Source organism: Gallus gallus, chromosome 9 (genome assembly GCF_016699485.2).
Source record: "Gallus gallus isolate bGalGal1 chromosome 9, bGalGal1.mat.broiler.GRCg7b, whole genome shotgun sequence".
Lineage (NCBI taxonomy): Eukaryota > Metazoa > Chordata > Aves > Galliformes > Phasianidae > Gallus > Gallus gallus.
In genome coordinates, this window is record NC_052540.1 from 12,482,630 (window position 1) to 12,502,545 (window position 19,916).

The 19,916-nt window shown below is 57.9% G+C and overlaps 1 protein-coding gene and 1 long non-coding RNA gene across 2 annotated transcripts; one reads left to right on the plus strand and one right to left on the minus strand.

Moving 5' to 3' along the window:
• The first annotated feature begins 559 nt into the window (after positions 1–559).
• Positions 560–4,360, plus strand: LOC107054105. The gene is made up of 2 exons (XR_003076778.3): positions 560–705; positions 998–4,360. It is a non-coding gene; the product is annotated as an uncharacterized LOC107054105 (long non-coding RNA).
• An 11,069-nt stretch (positions 4,361–15,429) lies between these two features.
• On the minus strand, positions 15,430–17,442 carry FAM43A (family with sequence similarity 43 member A). The gene has a single exon (XM_426700.7). It carries the CDS (start codon positions 17,333–17,335, stop codon positions 16,247–16,249), a length of 1,089 nt encoding a protein of 362 aa, XP_426700.2. The 5' UTR covers positions 17,336–17,442; the 3' UTR covers positions 15,430–16,246.
• Positions 17,443–19,916: the final 2,474 nt, after the last annotated feature.

Genomic DNA, 19,916 nt, shown 5'->3' on the forward strand with positions numbered 1-19,916 from the left:
TCTATGGCCATGCTCACTCCAGCAGATTCATAGGCTGCCTCGTACCCCAACCACCCATGCCAGCCCTTCCACCTCCACCATCACATCCCAGGCCACATGCAGGGAGCAGTGAAGCCAGGGCTGCCCATCATCAGACAGGTGTGGCTTGCCCCTTGTCCCCATCATGCCCTGAGGTGCTTCCAGCAGGACTAAGTAAGAGCTCCTATGCTGCATTTGCTGCTGTCTCACTGGGCTTGTGCAGGGGCTGACTCAGCGTGAAGAAGGAAATAGGAAGGCACCCAGGGGAAGGGCACATCCCAGAGCACAGAGTGCTGCTTCCTGGCCTTAGCCCCATGCCCTAGAAAGCTGCGGTGATGAAGGTCTGTAGGTATGAACAGCACCAAATCAGCTAATGCTAAGGTGATAGAAGGCAAAGCTGGCTAGCACAAGGGCTTTTCTGCCCCAGGCAGCTGTTAACAAGTAAGTATAGCTGACAGCTACCCTAACACCCAACCCTAACACAACTCACCTGTGCATTGCCCTGCTGGCTTTTTTATTGGGCATCCATGGGCTTTGGTCTGTGATTCACCCAGCTGGTGCTGGCCAGGCTATTTAAGTACTTCCAGCAGTCAACAGTGCTGTTTTGCCTGTGAGGAAGTAAAAGGTTTTTGGTTTATTGTATTGCCCAGTACTTGGTGGCCGTGCCCTGCTTCTGGCTTTGCCCAGGTATGTGGCAGGGTGGGGTGCTACAGTAATGCCTGTCTCCATCAGTATTTCAGAGCTGGCTCATTGGGAGAGGCATCAGTAATTTGGGCTTAGGGGGCCAGAAACCTCTGGGGCATTTGAGGAGCAGGAGGGAAGCTCTGGGGCAGGGCGGCAGTGCTGGGAGTGGAGATAGGAGCTTTCTGCCTTCCTAAAGTAAGGAAGGGAGATCTGAGACTTCCATTGCAGACTCTGAGGCTGGGCCATGCTAGTTCTCAAGTACTTATAGCTTATCATTCCATCTTCCTTTTTCTAGGGGGATGATAAAGACCTGCAGTGGCAATAGGACCGCTAGTTGTTGGTAAGCTGCTTGACCTTCGATCCATTTCATTTTGGGAAAACCTGCAAAGCATTTTGTTGAAAGGCTTGTAACCCTGCCCTGTGTGTCTGTGCTCTCCGTCTGTGCCCGCAACATTTTCCCTTTGCTTTTGAAGGCTTGCTGTATCAGCAAGGCAGCTTTCCTTTTGGACATCCCCCCTCCCTCACCCTTCTGTGCCAGGGGCTGGTGCAGTGTTGGAACACGTAACCAAAGAGGTGTCTGTGGGGGTCCACATGCTTAAGCACCTCCACAACTCAAGTGACTTGTTCCAGTGTTTGTGATAGCCCTGCAGAGAGCAGGAGGTTGGACCAAAGCCCTACAGAAGTCCTTTCCAGCCTCTACTTCTCATTGCTGTCTGGAACAGGACTGTGATTTAGTGGTGCTCTTGCCATCGTGCTGCAGGACAGCCTGGTTTTGAGGGCTAAGGGGTTTCTATGAGTGGCGGCCCTTTATCATGTCTTCAGTTGCTACTTCCCTGTACCAAACCTCTCATCCTCTGCATCACCGTGCTCTCAGCCTGACCCTGCCCTCATGGTGCTTTAAGGTGCTCCTGGCGCCATGGCCACCCCCTGGGTGACTCAGGTGGTTGACATGAGCCACACGTGCTCTTTGCTGTTTATAGCACTGTTAACTCTGTCATCTGCTTGTCATACCAGGAAAGACTTTTCTAGGTGTTTAGTTATTGGTTGAAGAACTAAATTGTGCAATACCAGGAACTGATCCCTTGGAGCAGCTCGTAACAACCAAATAGCATCTTTAATCCAAATAGCATCTTTTCTTTCCCGTGCTTCAAATTTGGTGCGAGCGTCTGTTTGCATGCAGTGTTTTTCCTCAGAATGTCAGGTGCCATTAAAAACCTGGAGGAAAATGGATTACAAGGGATCGGCCCAACTTGTTCGGCAGGGCTTCAGACCTTCCAAAAAATAAACCCAGGAAAGACAGCTGGTTCACAAACCTCTCTGGGTGGCAGAGTACGATGTGTTGGGACACCATCTTGTAGATTTAGAATAATGGAATGGCCTGGGTTGAAAAGGACCACAGTGACCATTTAGTTTCAGGCCCCCTGCTATGTGCAGGGTCACCAACCGCCAGACCAGGCTGCCCAGAGCCATGTCCAGCCTGGCCTTGAATGCATCCAGAGATGGGGCATCCACAGCCTCCTTGGGCAGCCCGTTCCAGTGAACAGGAGCATTTAGACTTGGCTGTCTGGCTGTGGGGAGGAATTGGTGGCACCTGGGTATTCTTGCCCTGTCAGATGGGGCTGTGTGAGGGTCACAGCCCCTGTGGCGTAGGGCCTCTGGGAATCTGGCCCTGAATGAGAAAGCCTCCTGTGGTACAGTTTGTCCCTTCTGTGTCAGTTCCAGTGCTCCATGGAATAAACTGCATGAGCACGGCCCCGGTGTCGATGTAACATGATGAATTATGTAATGCTGTGTCACAATTACGCATTTATGAAAGAGAAGTAGGGCAGGGAGCTGCTGGAGAAAGCAAGGGCTCCTGGGTCAGCAGCCCCATGGCCCCGCTGCTGGCTGAGCTGTGATTGCTGCAGGCCACCTCTGTGTGTGTGTCCTGAATGCCAGAGTTCCCTGCAGGACCCGTGGGTGCCTTTGAGGCTCGTGTTTTCCTTAGAGGTGGAGGAAGAAGCTGGCAGAGAGCTGGCGGGTGATTGCTGCAGGCAGCATCAGCCACTGGGCAGCGTATAGCTCAGGTCAGACTTTCTGCATCCTCCAGCTGCAAAGCTTCTCTTGACACTTTCTTTAGGAGTGCACCAAGCACCTTTGTCCCATTGCTCTCACTGTACCAGGAGAAGAGTAAAGTCGTCATGGTTTCTGCAGACTGTCAGCAGTGTGCAAAAGAGGTGCAGGGGCTGAACCACATTGACCGGTTTGGGCAATTCAGAGCCTGCAGGAACAGCCGGGGAGGGCTGTGCTTCATCTCTGCTGCTCCTCCAAACAGAAATGGAAAAAACAGGAGGAGGAGGATGGAGGGGAGGTGGAGAGAGAGAGAGGAAAGAGGGTGAGAGATCTGGTACAGCATGAGCAGTGCTGTCGGAGCAAGCTGAAGCTTTTGGAGAGAAACAGCGCTTGGGAGTGGTGCAGAACTGGAAATGGCTTTTGAATCTTTCTGTTATGTTGTACAGTAAATGGCTGGGATACCTCTAATAGTGAGGAAGGAGCTGTCTGGCTGGCTGAGGCTGTGCTGCTGCAGGGGTTGCTGCAGCAGCAGTGCTGTGGTCCCCACAGGCAGCAGCATCCCACCCGCTGCTCCTGGATGGGTGCCTGGGGCAAACGCTGCAGGAAGCACACTGCACAGAACTGAGATACCCGAGATAGAAACCAGTACCTGCACTGGGAGACACTGGGGAGCTGGTGTTCTTTCCCAGCAGCACTGAGCTGTGCATGCAGTCCTGAGGCCAGAGGAGGAGGGCTGACCATAATGTTACACACATCACAGACCTGCCACAACCCTCTGCATGTGTGGGGAAGAGGAAGTCCTGCCCAAGCTCACTGGACACTCAGGGAATTGCCCAGAGCCCAGCAGACAGGACCTGTTTCCATCGCACAGATGTGCACCGGGCTGCTACACATGAGTGTTATACCCATGAGCACTCGTGATGGTGGTGGTGGAAGAGGTCACTCTGTTGGCTGTGTTGGATCAAGTCCTGAGAGCGTTCCTTCAGGGTGGAAGAGCCTGAGCGATGCTGTTCCTTTTCTGACTCCTCCAAAGGCCATCAAAGTCCTCCAGGTAAAGCAAGGAAGTCAGGACATGGCAGCTCTAATGTAAAACTGTGGGAAGAGGAGACAGCTGCTTTAAAAAGCAACCTTTGCAAGGTCGTCTCTGAGCAACGCAGAGCAGCAGCACAGAGCTCGAGCACTTTTCTGCAATTCAGCTTGAAAAGGCTGCATCTTGCCCTTCCTTTATGGGAAAGAACACATGTGATGACAGGTCCCCAGAGCTTTTATTTTGAAGCCAAATGCTTAGAGTGCATGAAGACAGCAAAAGCCTTTTCCTTCAGGCGATACAAATCAAATAAATGGAGGCGCTGCACTGCAGTTCTGTGCAACTGACTTGCACACAAACTGCACGTGTGTCTGAGCATCCGAAATGCAGCCCTGATGGGAGGTGCTGGGTGCTGTCAGCAGCCCTCCTGCCCCAGCTGTTTCCTACCTGCTTGGGGCCGGGGTGTCTGCCCATGACTTGACTTTGCCACGCTGGACAAATGTTCTTCAATGTAAATTGAATAGTAAGCTATGCTAAAGGCACAAAATAAAAAAGCAAGTGGATTTTGTAGCAGCTACAGAGCTCTTATCTTCTCATTAATGGGGTTTTACAGCTGTCACATAAGTGATCCATTTCCCTGGAAATAGAACATTTTCTGTACAGATAACACTTGAAATGTTGCAGGCTGTATAACAGGGGAGACTTGTTTCTAGCTAAAGCCGTCCTTCCCTTGGCTGGTGTGTTTTGTGCATGGGCCACCTGCCACAGCCAGCAGCGGGCTGTCAGAGACCACCATGGTCTTGGGGACCAGAGCTCTGCTGGTGGCACTCAGCTGTCCCATCCCCACTCAGTTGCTGCCTCGAGGTGCTCCTTCCCCAGCCGTGTGGTCGGGAGCCGGTGCTTTGTTTACCCACATCACAAACGGCACAGGAGAGAAGCTTTTATTTAAAGCCCCTGGAAATGAGAGGGAGATGAAGCAAGGCTCGGTGGTGTTGGCATAACACCAGCAAAAAATAAAAAAGCATTTAATCCCACAGTGATCAGCCTGCTACGTCTCCCTCGTCTGATTTACAGGGCCAGTGAGATGTAGGCTGTGAAATAACCAGCAGCTCTTCTTGTCCCCCTGCCCAGCTCCTGCCAGCAGCTGTGAATCACTCCCATCTCCCCGGTTCTGCTGGAGGCGTGGGTCCCTGCCCAGCCCTGCTGCAGGACGTGGCTGCGACAGTGCCACCCTGCCTGCCACCGACTCACAGTGCAAAGCAAGGAATGCTCAGCCCAGGACAGCTGTGCAGCCTCTGGCCCTGCCCAGCAAAGCCCACCCTGGTGCTGTAGGGCTCAGAGCTTCTCAGTGCATCTCCCTTGTGCTGCTTGGACTGGGGCCAGGCGAGCTCATATCTTCCTCCCCACTGCAGGCTGTGCAGGCTCATGCTTGCTGCTGTCTGAGGAGCTGCTCTCCATTTCAAAAGAAATCAAGCCGGCTTTGTTTCCCAGCCTCGATTAATCATCTTTCCCAACTCTTGTTCTGGCAGCCACCTCTGTGTGGCCATTCAGGCTCAACCTGGCCTGGCTGCAGCCCAGCTCCTTGGCACCACCCCTTGGTACTTTGGTCCCGTTGAGTGCTCGCTGCTGTGTCCCCGTGGTTCTCATGTGGACCCGGAGGCCGGGTGTCGTGGAGAAGGGTCTCACCCCGGTGCTGAAGAGTTAAGTGGTGGCTGACATCCCGTCCTGCTGTCATTTGTCAGCCTGGACGGTGGAGAAGAACAGGCAGGGTAATTTCCTGGTTTAAATGAATTTCAGAGACCACCGCAGGAAGGAACTTGGGAGGTGTCCAAAGGGTCACCAGGCCATGGAAAAACAGCAGGCGGGGGAAGGGGCAGGGGAACGGGGACTTGAATTTTCCTGTGCCGTTGCAGAGGTGCTGCTGCCATTGCGCTTCCCAGTTATGTATTCAGCCTAAGGAATTTAGAATGCTTGCAGAGTCGGGCTGTTGAGGGATCGGCCAGCTGTGGTCACACGGCTCTGTGCCTCCACAGCCTGCGGGATGCTGCAGGGAGCTGTGGCGAGGGGCTGTGCGGGGCTGCATCTGAGGCCTTATGGGTGCTTATGGCCAGCACCGAGTGAGTTTATCATCCTGTTCGCGATGCAGGAGTTAATAGAATAAAAGCCTTGTAGACAGTATGGAGCTTATTATTTCGAGCTATCATCGAGCTCAATTTAAAATCCTCGTTTCAGAAATGCCCGAGTGAAAGCTTGTGCTGTGTTAAAAGCTGAGTAAGCCTGGCTTTTCATAAATTCTCTCGCTCTTTTCCTCTCTCTCGTGATATAATTGCACGGTTATTATCTAAATAGCTTCATAATCAATCGCTTTTTATAGGGTTTGAAATTCGTGGAAAATGCAGCACGATGATAAAGGGCTCCGTTTGCTGTCCAGGACTGGGTTTTGTGTGTAAAGAAGCTGTGAAGCACACGTGGGAATCCTTCAGCACAAGTGGTGTTCACAGATGGGCGTTTGTAGGCTCTCACACCAGGTCCATATGCATGAGCTTGCCTTTCATGTTGGCATCGCGCTGCAGTCTCTCTGGTTCTTCCTTTTCCATATGGAGGAGCCCTCCTTCCACGTGGAAACACTCTGTCCGCTCACACGTGCTCACCCATGGCTGGGTTCTTGGGTCCGGGCTGTTTCTCAGAGGGCTGGGCCTTCAGCTGGAGGAGGCAGCTGTCTCCTGGTAACCTGGAGCCTCAGGTGGCTGCATGGATGCTGGGAGCTCTGTGCTGACCCACACCGAAGTGCCCGGCCGCCTTCCCCCTCTACAGCTGCACGCAGAGACAAAACCCATGGGAGCCCCAGCACTGAGCTCCTGTGGCTGTCACAGGGCAGCTCCACGATCCCACAGAGTGTAGGAATGCAGGAACTCGGGAGGGAGCCAGGCAGCAAGGTTTTCCTCGTGGCACCTCAGAGGAAAGCAGGACAGATGCTTGCAATAACTTGCAGTACGGAGCTTAAGGGCAGCTTCAGCATCTTGAAAGCGAGTGAAGTAATTTGTGGTATCCAGCGCCTGCAAATGGAGCTCTGTGCAACCGGGAGAGACAAGTCATTAATGGTACTGAGAAACCGCTGGGGGAAAACCTGCACGGATTGATCTGCTGCTGCAAACGAGATCGATCCTGCTGTCCCTTCGCAAGGGGCTGCATCTGCGACAGTGCATATTAAAGATCCCACTGCCACCTCCCAGTTTATTTATGAAAATGCTCCTGGGGCGCCGGCTGTGCTCCGTGCAGTTTCTTTCAGGCTTCTCGGTGGGCAGAGCTGGAATTAAGCGTGCAACAGCCCACAGAAAGCCATTCGTCTTAGTGCTGTGCTGCTGAGACGACACAGAAGCGTGGCTGAGGTGCGGAGAGCTGCACTGCAAATCCACCACGTCTAGACAGAAAATCAACCCGGTGCCGGGGGGACGTGGCAGGGAGAGGCGTGCAGTGGAGCCGCTTTGCAGGGCTGTCACTTCAACCTGTTTGTGGGGCTTAGTGTGGGTTAACCCACACTAAGGTTTAAACCTTTACCTGCCGTAAGCTCTTAAGACCTCTTTGGTGGCCTCAAGGAGTCATCCGCTGAGCGGCTCAGGGCGCTGTGAGAGCCTCACGCTCCCTGGGGAGCCCTGTGGTGCCGCGTCCTGGAGTGCTGCAGGGGATTTGTGCTGCACGGTGCGGCTCAGCTCCTGCCTGTCCCAGTGGGACGCCCTGACACCGCATCTTGTGAGGGCCGGAGTGCCCTGCGGTGCCACGCACTGAGCTCCCATGCACCACTCCTTGGCACGGCCACGCTGCCTACCAGACTGAGCCAAGGCTGCCTTGGCTCTCACAGCACATCTCTGCCCTGCGGTGCTAATTAGACACCCTGGGAAGAAGCCCTCCCAGTAATTAGAGGCAGCCACCTGCACTGGGTGCAGGGATGTGAGCTGTGGCAGGAGCCGGCTCTGGAGCAGCTCTCCTTGGCTCCCGAGTGCCGCTTTGGATGGTGAAGGCGTCAGTGGGCCTGGCTCCATCTTTAGCCCCAAGGCTACATGTTATTAGCATTTTTTTAACAGTAGGGCTGCATTTTAAAGGAAATCTAATTTTACATCGTCTGAGCATCTTGGACAAAAGCAGAAAGGCCCTGGATGGCAGCAATGTGCCGGCTGCTAGCGGGGCTATTTTGGTGCCCCTGGGCAGCAGGATGGACAGCTGAGCCTGAGTGGTTATTTTGGTGCAGCGGGAACAGGGCTGCATGGCGGGGATGGACCCGGTGATCCCCGAGCCCACAGCCAGCAGGGGACATTTACCCATGGATCGCACCCACTTTTCTTATCCAGGTAAAGTGGGGCTGCTCTGGGTCACAGCCCCCAGCACACGGCCCCTTGCCTGGGTGGCAGCTGCAGGAACACTATGGAGCTGCTCCCACCAGCCCAGGTTGCCTGGCTGCCTGGCTGGAGCAGAAGGCTTCTGGCAACAGCACAGAGGAGAAATCCCATCCGTGTGCTGGAAGTCAAAAACATTAATTAAACCACAGTATCACTGATCGTTATCTCAGGGGAGAGGCAGAGGGTGAGAAAAAGCTCGGGGGAAGGAAACCTGGAGGAGGATCTGCTTGGAGCCTTCCTTCCCTTTGGAAACAGGGCAGGTTATGTCCCGGCCCTCGCCCCATGAGACACGGCCAGGCCCTGCGCTGTGCCTGCTCAGCAGGGGCAGCACTGGCACAGCAAAGCCAGGGTATGCAGAGTTGTGGCTGGGCTGCCTCCGCCTGCCTCATGGTGAGGTGATATTGCTGGATAAATAAGTCTGAAAGTTGACTTATGAAAGGTTTAGCAACCCTAAGGCATCCCACAGCTGGGAGTGCACAGAGCAGGGCCATCCGGAGGAGCACAGATGCAGAACGAGGCCGGTGCCCGGCTGCCCCACATCCCCACAGCCCTCCTGCCACCTGCATGGAGCCGTGTTACACAACCCGCCCTCAGCACACTGCACAATAGGCACTATTTTTATAGCCTTTCTGCTTGTTGCAGGCAGCACACAGCTCTGCAGGGTGGAGGCTCTCCTCGTGCTGTTATGTAGGACAGTTCAGCCGCTTGTCCCTGTGCCCTGCTTCTGCCTGTCCTCACACCCAGGTGTGCAGGGCAGGGATGTGGGCCCTGTGCTCACAGGGGATGACCACAGGCATGAGCTCTCGTTGGCACCCACCTGCAGAAACCAGCCTGGAGGTGAGCTGCGTTGCCAGGGACGGTGCTTTTGCCCCTCCTCAGGCTCACCCCAGAGCAGTGGAGAGCACTGCACTGTGCCCATCCAGTGCAGAACTGGGGAGCCCCTCGCCTGGCCTGCTGTGTCGGGGCACCGCTGCTGCTTACCCAGAGCAGCAATTCCTCATGGGCTTGCTGTGGGTTGAGCAATTTTCTGCACAATTGCTCCAGTTTATTCGGGGTGATAAACTGGTATGAAAGGAGGAGATGGGGCATGGGAGCGATCTATCTTCTTCTGAACTTATTTCGTGACACATAACGGAGCCTGAGCACTGCTAAGGGGCTGGAAGAAGAGGAGCCCTGCAACGTGGGGAACAGGTCAGACTGGGAACGCTCAACCTTTCCACCTCCAGCACTGTACATGGAGCCAGCATAGAGCAACGTGCTCTGCAAACCCACAGAACATAGGAAATGGGAGCCCAGGAGCTGTGCATGCCAGCCTGAGCCTGGAGCACAGCCTCAGCGAAGCCCATGGGTTTGTTGTTGTCCCTCTCCATACCTCATGTTCTTCCTATGGGAAGAGCCACCTGCCTAATTAAACGGCACTAATGAGCTCTGCATCGTCAGCCATGCCTGAGCGCACTGAGCTTCAATGGCACGCAGAAAAAGGCAACGTGCTGCTTTCTGGGTCTCTGCGCGTGTTTAGAACCTGACAGCTGCGTCCCCAGCCCAGTCGGCACAAGGTATAATTAGAGGAGCTGCCTGAATGCCGCTGCTGGGAAAGCGATGCTAAAATAGCGGTGTGGAAGGAGAGCTGGGCCGTACGGTTCTGGGGTATGCGCTGCACCAGGCGCTGTGCAATGACACGGCTGAGGCAGCCTCTGCTGAGGGAAATTAGCATCTCTGTGCTGCAGCAGGGTACACGCTGTTCTTCGGATGCAAGTTTGGAGTCGCATTTAAAGCCATCCAACGGAACATCTTCCAATTTTTGTTTATCAACAAGCGTCTACGCGCGTTCCTGCTGGATGAAATATTTATCCACAGGCACACGCACGCAGAATGTGAGAGCACCGATGTATTATTTATTGCCATTTCCCTCCCGCCGCTCATAAATAACTCATCGTGCCCGGTTTCAAGTCCAGCCCTATGGCTGCCTACCTACAGCCGGCGCTGCTCACCGTGCCGGGGCATCTCAAGGAAAGGGGTGGTGGAGGGTCACTGCAGGTGGCGCTGCCCTGGATGGGGGCACTCAAGCACAAATCCCTGCCCACGGCTATGTGGGGCCGTGGATCCCCACCCGCAAACAGGGAGAGGGGACTGAGGTTAAGGGAACGCGTCGGGCCCCGGGCGTGCAGAGCGCGGGGGCTTCACCATGCTGTAATCTAAATGCAGATGTCAGACAGCGAGAGCTGCTGTGTGAATATCATCCCCTGTGGTATGAGATACGTTAGCCTTAATGAAGCTATGAAAGCTGCAAGCGGGCACGACATGCTGTCTGGGAAGGGCGGCAGCAGATCAAGTGGCAGCTCACTCCGTTCCCAGCAGCGGGCTGCAGATGTCCCATCCCACCCCAGCCGTGCTATGATGCTGCAGTTCTGTGCCTCGGATAAAACAGAGCCTGGGGAGAGGGGGCAGCCACTGCGATGTGCGTGTGGTGCTGAGTGTCTCAGCTGGGAGCGCACCCCTTGGCACGGCAGCACAGCACGGCGCTGCACAGCACACACCAGCAGTGCCTTGGAGGTTCGCTGGCTCGGGACCATCACACCAAAGCTCCTTGTGTGCCCTTTGGCAGGGTTCACACGGCTCAGGTTTCTGGGCCAGGCGCAGGCTTTGGTTCTGAGCAGCACTCTGCATGGAGGTAGCCTGTGGTTAAGTAAGGCGAGAGGCTGGAAGTGGTTCGATTTTGCAACAACATCTGAGAACAAAGTACAGATTTTACCATTTAAAACTGGGACAAAACCGGGCTGGAAGGTTTTTATGGGTTCCTTTTTTTTAATCCCCATTTTCTTTTTAATATCAATAGCCTTTCATGAGTGGAATGAAACAGTGTCTGTAGCCATCGCCTCTTGCTCCAGCACTGCTGGGATTTTCTCCTCTTCTTTTTCTATGTCCCAGGTCCGTGCGTGAGGTCCAGAGAGGTTGCAGCAACGCAAGTGATAAACCCTGAGCACGGGCTGTTGCACAGCCAGCCTCACGACCTGTGCTCCCTTCTGTGCTGTGCTGAAGGGTGGCTTTGTGTTAAACAGCTCTGAGTCGGCATTGCCATAACTGTTCTTATGGCAACGCAGCAAAAACGAGCTCCTAAGTGCCCTCCTTCCTCCACGTATCTCCCTTTGCTGCCACGTTGCCTTGCACCTGCACGTCAGCCCCAGCCCCTTATGGGCAGCATGCAGTCTGTAGTGGCTGCAGAGCTATTCCCCCTCTTACAGGCTGAATGTTTAATTTCCACAAAACCTTCTTCTTGCAAACACGCAGATAGTGCAAGCTGCATTGTGCAATTCTGGGTTGCAAGACGGAGAAAACAAGTTCTTCTTTTTAACAATTACCAAATGATTCCGTCGAGCAATTTCCCTGTCTCTGCTTTAAGCAGGCAGTATTCCTCAGGGAGGGAAAGCACCGCCGTGCAGGCTGCTGCTCACCGGGCTGCCATGGGGGCTGGGAGCAGCTCCCAGCACCTCTCCTGTGCCGCGGCTCCCACCCGTGCATGCAGGAGCTATGGGTTCCCGGCGGGGTCCCCTCTATGTCCCGCAGCCAGCAGCAGGCTCTGCTCCAACCCCTCCACACTTCCTCCATTTGTTTCGTTGGAGCTATTTGGGGGGGAAGCAACGTGCTGTTGTGTCTTCAGCTCGCAGTTATTTGGAGAAGAAGAATGCCATTGTGGGGGAGGACAATGCAAAGATTAAATGCCTCAAATTCTCCATCTCTCGCTGTTGTGGATGTGGGGGGAGCAGCTGGGAGGTGTGCCAGGGTGATGCTCATGCTTTGCCCCGGGATCCCACGTGAGCACTCGGGATGTTTTAATGTCATTGTCCCACCGGAGCCAGGTGTCAGAGGACTCTGCCCATATGGGACAGAGCTAATTGGAGCTGACATCAGGGAGCACTGTTTTGGGTCCTGAAATAGCTTTCTGCACACAGAGGTGCCATGAGGAAGAGCGAGTGTCAGCATCCACTGAGCTCATAGAGCTGCCCCAGCCCTACATGGACCAGAGCTGGATCCATGTGGGTGCTGGAGGGCACAGGGAAGGGCCACGGTGTGCTACTGATGCTGAGCCAGGGTGAGGAGGACAGAGGTCCCTCCAGCAGGGTCACGCTGTGACCAGCTGAAGGCAGGTGGTGTGTTGGGGAAGGGCTTCCCACGGCTCTGGCTGCTCTCTGGGGTCCGTGCACAATGGGAACGCAGCACATCCCCCCTTGCTTGTGTTGCCTCCTGGCTATGGTACCTGCCTGGGGACACTCCTGGGACCCCGTATTGGAGCTGGGGCTGCAGAGGAGGAAAGCATCCCTCAGCCCCACACCCCCTCACTGCCATCTGTCCTCGGGGTGAGAGGGAGAGCAGGCGGCTGCATTCACATCGTGCTCTATTGTCTCATAATTATTAGCAGAGAGATTGAAAACGTAATGATGATAATTAAGCTAAATCGCAATCTTCCTACAGGAGCTACTGAACTATTCTTATCGCCTTTCCATCCTAATTCCCTTAAACCATTTGCTGCTCGAAGGAGCCCTTGCAGCCCTGTGCAGGGAGCTGCCTCCATGCCGGGACCAGCGCACAGAGCTCAGCACGTGTGTCTGCAGCCCGGCTCTGCACAACGTGGACGCTCACCATCCCTGAGCAGCAGCAGCAGCTTTGGCACCGCCGCTGCCCCCAGAAGCACTGTCAGCTGCAATCAGTGTCACCGCTCCGCTGGCTCATGCATCCCAGCAGCTCTGCGGGAAGAGCTACGATTCCCATCCCCCTGGGATGGGGGCTTTCCGGAGGTGGACGTGACGTGCAACGTGTCCCCCTCTGCAGAGGTGGCTGCAGGAGGCAGGTTGACGCAGTCCCGCTTTGGAGCAGCACAGCGCTTTGCTTGGGGCAGCTCCCCGGGGCAGAGCTCACATCCTGAGCTGGGGACACACTGAGACACGGGGATAGACCTAAAGAGGCACCAAAATGTGCCGCTACTGTGAGCGGGGCCCATGGGATGGAGCCGAAGGCAGCAGCGTGAGAGGTGCTCACAGCAGTCAGCCTCTGCCCCTCGGCTTCCTGGAGCAATGCCCATCCCAGACCTCACCCAGCTCCTGCCCAGTACGACCTGCCCCCGTGGGACTCCCCCGTGCCCAAACCCATGCAGAGGGTGCTGGGCTTTGCCTCACCAAGTCCAAGACAAAGCATTCTGCAGCTTTTCTCCTGTCCTTGTCACAAAGCACAGCCCAGCTCATGGCTGGGGATGGATCCTGGAGGTGCTGGGCAGCTGCAGCACCTGCGGGAGCTCTGCGCTGAGGGCAGGATGGGGCCGTGTCCTTCCTTATGTAACCCTTTTCCTGGTGTTTTCATGTCCGCCTGCCGGGCAGAGCTCCCACCAGCAGAGGGGATGTCATGTTTTTGTGCATGCATAACTCGGATTTCACGCTGGCTTGTAGCAACACTCAGCCCACCCCGCAGCTCCCCTGCCTTGCAGGGCATGACCTGAGCTGCAGCCCCTTTCCTCCTGCTGTGATCCCACTGACAGCAAGCCCCACGTGTCACCTTGGATTGAACTGCCCTCACATTCCTGTCCCACACATCACCCCCTGCTAGCAGAGCTGGGGGGTGGGGGGGGTGCACTCTCGCAGCATTCTGGCCTGAGCTATAGTGGGTTTGTGGTGGCCAAGATTTAGGCAATGGGCCCCATGGCCTGGCTCACACGGCTCAGCCATCAGCTAATTTTTCTGGTTGTAAATGATATTTTGTACTGTTGGGAATGAGGAAGAATTGGAGAAGCGTGTGCTAAGAGCAGAGGAAAGCGGGCAGCTGCAGGGTTGGGCTGAGCCTCCTTCTTATCAGGGGAGATGCTCCCCCAGCCTGGCTGTGCAGAACGCACGAGCCTTTTCCTCTGCCCACATGCATTTGTGCTGCAGTGCTGGCCCATGCGTGCTGCTCGGGGCAGGGCACTGCACACGCAAAGAACCTCACACAGCAGCTCTGCAGAAAGCTGCCTGCGTTTTCTCAGTGGCTCCAGTGTGAAAATATGGCATAGGGGTTTGCACTCCGCATTTGCAGCTCATGAGCTGTACTGGCCTCTTCCTCCCATGAGGCTGCCCAGGGGCTGCTAATGGCTGCGGGGGGAAATGCTCCAGGCCTGGCTGTGGCAGCTCGCAGAGTTCAGCTCTCAATGCAGTGTGCCGCATGAAGGTTTCCTCGCTTTTGCCAGCACGGAGGCTCTTCTGGAGAGGGGAAAGGCATTGACTGAGCTAATGCCATTCACTGCCCTTATGCATACACAGAGGATGCAAAAGCAAACATCGCGGTGCGCTCAGAGCAGTCCGCAGGGCCCTGGGCTGCGCTGCTGCAGCTGGGACACGACCTGTGCTCTGGGGGAGCTGGGCCAGGCGGGATGCACGGGGCCCCCAGGGGCACGGCTGTCTGCAGCTAAGCCCAAAGGCAGCACTGCAGCACTTTCCCTGCCACTTTCACCCTCGTTGCCTCCACCTCCAATCCCCGTGATCTCCTCCCTGCGGACCACCGCACTGCACTGCCCTCCTCTCACCGAGGCAGTTCCCGCAGCTGCTCGCCGGTGCAGTGGCAGGTTTTGCAACACCTTAATGAGATATTTACAACTTGCACAAGGCGCTCACACTGGCCCCGGTGGTTGGGCTCCTGGGCAACATTCCTGCAGCTCGCCCGATTGCAGCACCGAGGAAAACACGTAGACATCACAAGCGCCACTTTAATTATCTCTTAATTGATACCTCCACATGGGGATGAAACCGGAACATCCCTCCTGCTCTGGGAGCTGCTGCTTGCAGATTTACAGCTAAAAATACCCTGGCGGTCCCGTGATCGATCTATTGCACTGCTTACCCTGGGCAGGTTATGAAATTCTCGGGTGTGGGCAGCAAAGGTCCGGCACCGCCATTCGTGGCACTGCCCGGCAGCAAACCCCACAGTGGGGACAGCACCGGTTGTGGGCAGCCCCAGGGATCGCTCCTGGCGAGACCCAGAGGCGTTAACAGCAATAGCAATGGCACGAGAGCCGTGACCCAGCGACGGGGAGCAGCAGACACGAGGCCTCGCTCACGTTGCCGTCCCTATCGTTAGAGGCGATCTCAGCCGTGTGTCTCACAGCTGACCTTAAGCATTTCCCCGGTGCGTTTCCCCACTGTGACATCCCCACCCCGTGCAGGACACGTCGCTCTGCCCCCCCAGCTCCTTCCAGCAACGCACGCCAATAAGGTCACAGGGCCGCAGCCACCCCAATTCTTTTAAATTACTGTCATCTTTATTTTCGTCACGTATGTGCAAACAGAGGAGATCGCGATGGTGGTGTTCTTAAAAATAACCAAATGTATTTGCATACATTTCCATTATGTACAGGTGAACAGCCACGAGTAGAGTTCTTCTTTTGCACAGCAAAAGATCTAGAGCACTGAGACCGGGGAGGACCGGGGCCCAAAAAAGGGTCTAAATTAAAAACGGTCATAAAAAAGAAATTCACAACAGTGCAAACCTCTCGGACACGACAGCACGATGGAGTGACTTTAATGTAGAAAACGGCACCCACCCCCCCCTCGGATGTGAGATTTCTAACTGTAAACAAGGCGCAACACCTCCCTCCCTCCCTCCCCGGGGAAAGCTATTCCAGGAATTTGGCAGATCTTCAAGGGCCGGGAAGGAGGTAAACAGCCCGCAGACACCTCCCGTCCGCGGGCCACGGCGGCGCCGCGGGGCCACGGCGCGCTCGGAGGGACCGGGAGGGGCCGGAGGAGCCGCGCGCTCCCGGAGGGACCGTGCGCTGCCGGCGGAGAGGATCCGACGTTCCCCGGCGAGGCCGCGCGCTGCCGGCGGAGGGCCCCCGGCGCTCCCCAGCGGAACCGGGAGCTCCCGGGGAGCACCACGCGCTGCCGGCAGAGCGGATGCGGTGCCCCCCCGGTGAAGCCGCGGGCTGCCGGTAGGGACCGCGCGCCGCCGGCGCAGGGGGCCGCGAGTTCCCGGGTTGCAGCCGGTGCGCTCCGGGGAGCCGCGCGCTCCCGGAAGGACCCGAGCGCTGCCGAGCGGTCCCCCCCCCCCCCGGCGCTCATCCGCTCTCCGGGTCGCCGGGGGGCGGCTGATCGGCGCCGTTGCAGGGCGGGGCGGCGCCGTCGGGGCCGGTGCTCTCCAAGGAGGACTCGCTGCCCGTGCTCTCCCCCGAGAGCAGCCGCCGGACGCCGAGGTCGGCGCGCAGCGAGCGCAGGTCGTTGCCCAGGCTGAGCTCGCCCAGGTCGCGCAGCAGCCGGCCGAGCTCCGGGCCCTCCCCGCGGCCCGCGCCGGCACGCAGCAGCTCCCCCTCGGGCTCGCCCAGCGCCTCCAGGATGTCCTCGCAGTCGCAGTGCATGGCGCGCTCCTCCTGCTCCTCGCCCAGAAGGTCCTCCGTGATGGAGCCCAGCTTGGGCGCGCTGCGGCTCCGCTCCACCGGCGGCTTGTAGCAGCACTGCCCGTTAAGCAGCTTGCGCAGCGGCACCAGCGGGATGCTCTGCTCGCCCACCAGCTGCTGCTGCTGGTGCCGCGCGTCGTCCCGCTTCTTCAGGCGGCGGAACTCGGCCAGCGCCGTGGCCGAGGTCTGGTAGAGCAGCAGGGCCATGGCTTTCGCCTTCTCGGGCTTGGAGACGAGCACGGCGTGGCAGCGCAGCATCACCGCCTTGTGCTTCAGCTCGTGCCGGTAGATCCAGGCGAAGACGCGCGGCAGGCGCGGGTCGGCCACGCAGTAGGTGACGCGGTGCAGCAGGTAGAGGTGGCCGGGCCGCCGCAGCCCCTTGTCCTCGGCGTGGGCCATGCGGATGCCCTGCGCGCTGATGGTCAGTTTCATCTTGGTGCCCTGGCGACCCGCCTCGCTCTTGCTCCAGATCTTGCAAACGGCGAGATCGGTGCAGCCCTCGCCCTTGGACTGGATGGTGGTGGCGTTGCCCAGGTAGAGCACGGTGTACGTGGGGTCCTCGCTGGTCACGCGGAATTTCCGCCTCTTGGAGCGGAACATGCTGCCCACGCGGTGCAGCGCGCTCTCGGGGCAGGCGCGGGCCAGCGAGGTGAGCGCCGAGTAGTGCACGCTCACCGCGTAGCCCTTGGGCTTGCTCTGCCGCCGCGCCTCGCCCGCGACCAGCTCCACCTTGCTCCGCTTCCAGGGCAGCATCGCCCCGCGGAGCCGCGGCTACGCGCCGCGCCGACGGCTCCTGCCGGGGGAGCGCATGCCACGGCGGCGGCGGCGGCGGCTGCGCTGCCCGCCCGCCTCACATCCTTGCGGGCGTCGGGCCGCCGCGCCGTAGATATAGGCGGGCGCCGGCGCTCCGCGGGCGCGGAGAGGGGAGGCCCCGCGCACCGAGGGCGGAGCGCCCGCTGCCCGCGGCCCGCGGAGCTGCCGCCGCGCTGCTCGTCGCCCGCCCGCCGCCGCCGCTGCTCTGCGCCGCCCGCCGCGGAGCCCCGCGCCCGGCCCCGCCGAGAGGCGGGCAGAGGGCGGCGTCGGCCCCGCCCGGAGCCGGGGCGGGAGTCGGGGGGAGCGGGGCCGTTCCGCCGCGTCCCGCCCCGCCGCCCGTCCACGCGTGAGCGGGCGCCGCCGGCCCCTCTCTTGCGACACCGCGTTCCCTCCGGTTCGGTGAGTCCGACTGCGGTGCCTGCAGCGAAGCCCGGCTGTTACGGATGAGTAATGCTTCGCGCTGTCGGTGCGCGGCGGCAGAACACGAGCAGCTCCCTGGCAGCTTCTGGCTGAGGTTATGTGAACACGCTCACGTACGTTATGAGGGCTGTGGGAGGCCGCTCTCCTCGGGCCGTGTACGGCATCCTCTGTCAGAAAAGGTGCGCGTTCTGGAGCCGCGGAGAGTGGTACTTCGTCAGGATTTGAATGAATGCTCTGCAGAATGGGAGCAGTGCTTCTTAGTGCAGTAAGAGGTACAAAAGTACACTTACTCGTTTCCAACATCATTTATAGAGTCCGGATCAATTGCAATAAAGTGATATTATTTATTATCATGACGTTATGCCATCTAGCAGGTTCCTCGGGAACTGCACGTCTCCGCAGCACCCTGTGCCACATTAGCCATAGCATTGCTGTTTGCTTCCATCCCTGACAGCCCTGCACCAGGAGGGCTCTGTGAGCACAGCCCCAGAGCACTGTACGGGGACGCCCTGTGTCTGTGCTTCCAGAGGCACTGCTGGATGTGTGTGGGGCATTTCCTGCCTTAGGCAGGCCTGGCGCAGCACCTTGCAGCATTAGAAAAGCCATGTCTGGCTGTGAGCAGTGCACGGGACAACCACAACCTCAGGGCTGCAAGCAGCTGGGTGCTGCCACACGCATGAGCACAGCAGGAGTCCTCCTGAAAACGTGGCACATCCGAGGGCACAGGGTGACATGTGGCACTCCGTGTTTGGCACCTCCGTTCTGCACTGCCTGCTTGGGCTGGGGGTTTGGTTACAGCCAGCGCTCAGCAGAGAGCAGCCCAAGCACAGCTGCCCATGGCCCAGCTGCAGGTACAGCTGCAGGTTGGTGCCTTGTGGTTAAGGGCCGCCTGAGGATGGAAAGTATCTCCGCTCAATTCCTCACTAGACTTCCTCTCCACTTGCTGTGCCACACCACTGCAGCCCTCCTCGCTCCGTTAATGCTCCCAATGGCTGTCTCTTTCTGCTTCATTTCCCAGTCTGGAGCCGACAATGTGAGGACAGCAGCACAGTGCTCTGCAGCCTGCTCCTTACTCGTGTCACACACCAGCAGCTACTGAGCATCACCTGCCTCTGTGCACCCACCCGGAGAGCTTTTCAGTGGCGTGGGAAAGTCTGTGAGATACAATCTCTCCTGAGCGACCCGGCCTTCCCTGCACGCAGTGCTGTGCATGGCTCTTGGCAGAGCTCCCCCTTCCTGCCCTGCTCCACCTCCTCCTCCTCACTGCTGCTGGGCCACGTTCCCGACATTGGTGCCCCACAGCTGGAGCTGGGCTGAGGGTCTGCATGGCTTAGAGGAGAGAAGTGGAAATGTGATGCTTCTGCCAAGGCAGTGCACCTGCGGGAAAAGTGGATGCAACGAAGCCACGTGCACGGGGATGTATTGATTGTGTCAGCGCGCGAGCTACGAGCACAGCCTGGGTAGCAGTGGTTCTCATCTTGCTGCAGCAGCAGATGGACAGAATAAAGCATTTCAAGCGGGCAGGAGGGAGTGAGGACCACGCGGTGACAGCCCCGTGTCCCCCCGGCACACCGAGGGCTGCTGCTGGCGCTGGGGCACACCTCTCGCTGCAGTTGTTTTTCAGCCACCCAGGGCGGGCACACCCTGCTTCCTGCACGGGCGGCCTCGGCGCTTCCTGCTGCTATAATTAGAAGGACGGTGGGGAACGGGGCTCAAACCCTCCCTACCCTCTGGGGATGATCATGGGGCTATACCAGGCACTGTCCTCCCGCTGCGGCTCAGGGGCGGAGTGGCATCGGGGCAGCGTCCTCTGCCCAACGTGCAGCGGGCAGCAGCGGGGAGCTGCAGCCACCCCGCACCGACACGCAGCCCTGTGGTTGACCTCCCCTCACTGCACCGGGCAGGAGGGCGATTGTATCTCTGCGGCTGTGGAATAAGCTCAGTCTAAACAACTCACCCGAGGGCTGCAGCGGGGCCACTGCCATCCCGGCGCCCAGCCTGCCGCACACAGCTCCCTGCGGTGCTGCTGCTCCAGAGAGGAGGGAGCCCATCCCCAAAGGCTCCCTGAGTGCTGTGCCCCCGGGCGTGGGACAGACGCACG

What these genes read in the sequence shown, in the direction of transcription:
- FAM43A (XM_426700.7), bottom strand. Translation starts at nt 17,335, where the DNA reads ATGCTGCCCTGGAAGCGGAGCAAGGTGGAGCTGGTCGCGGGCGAGGCG.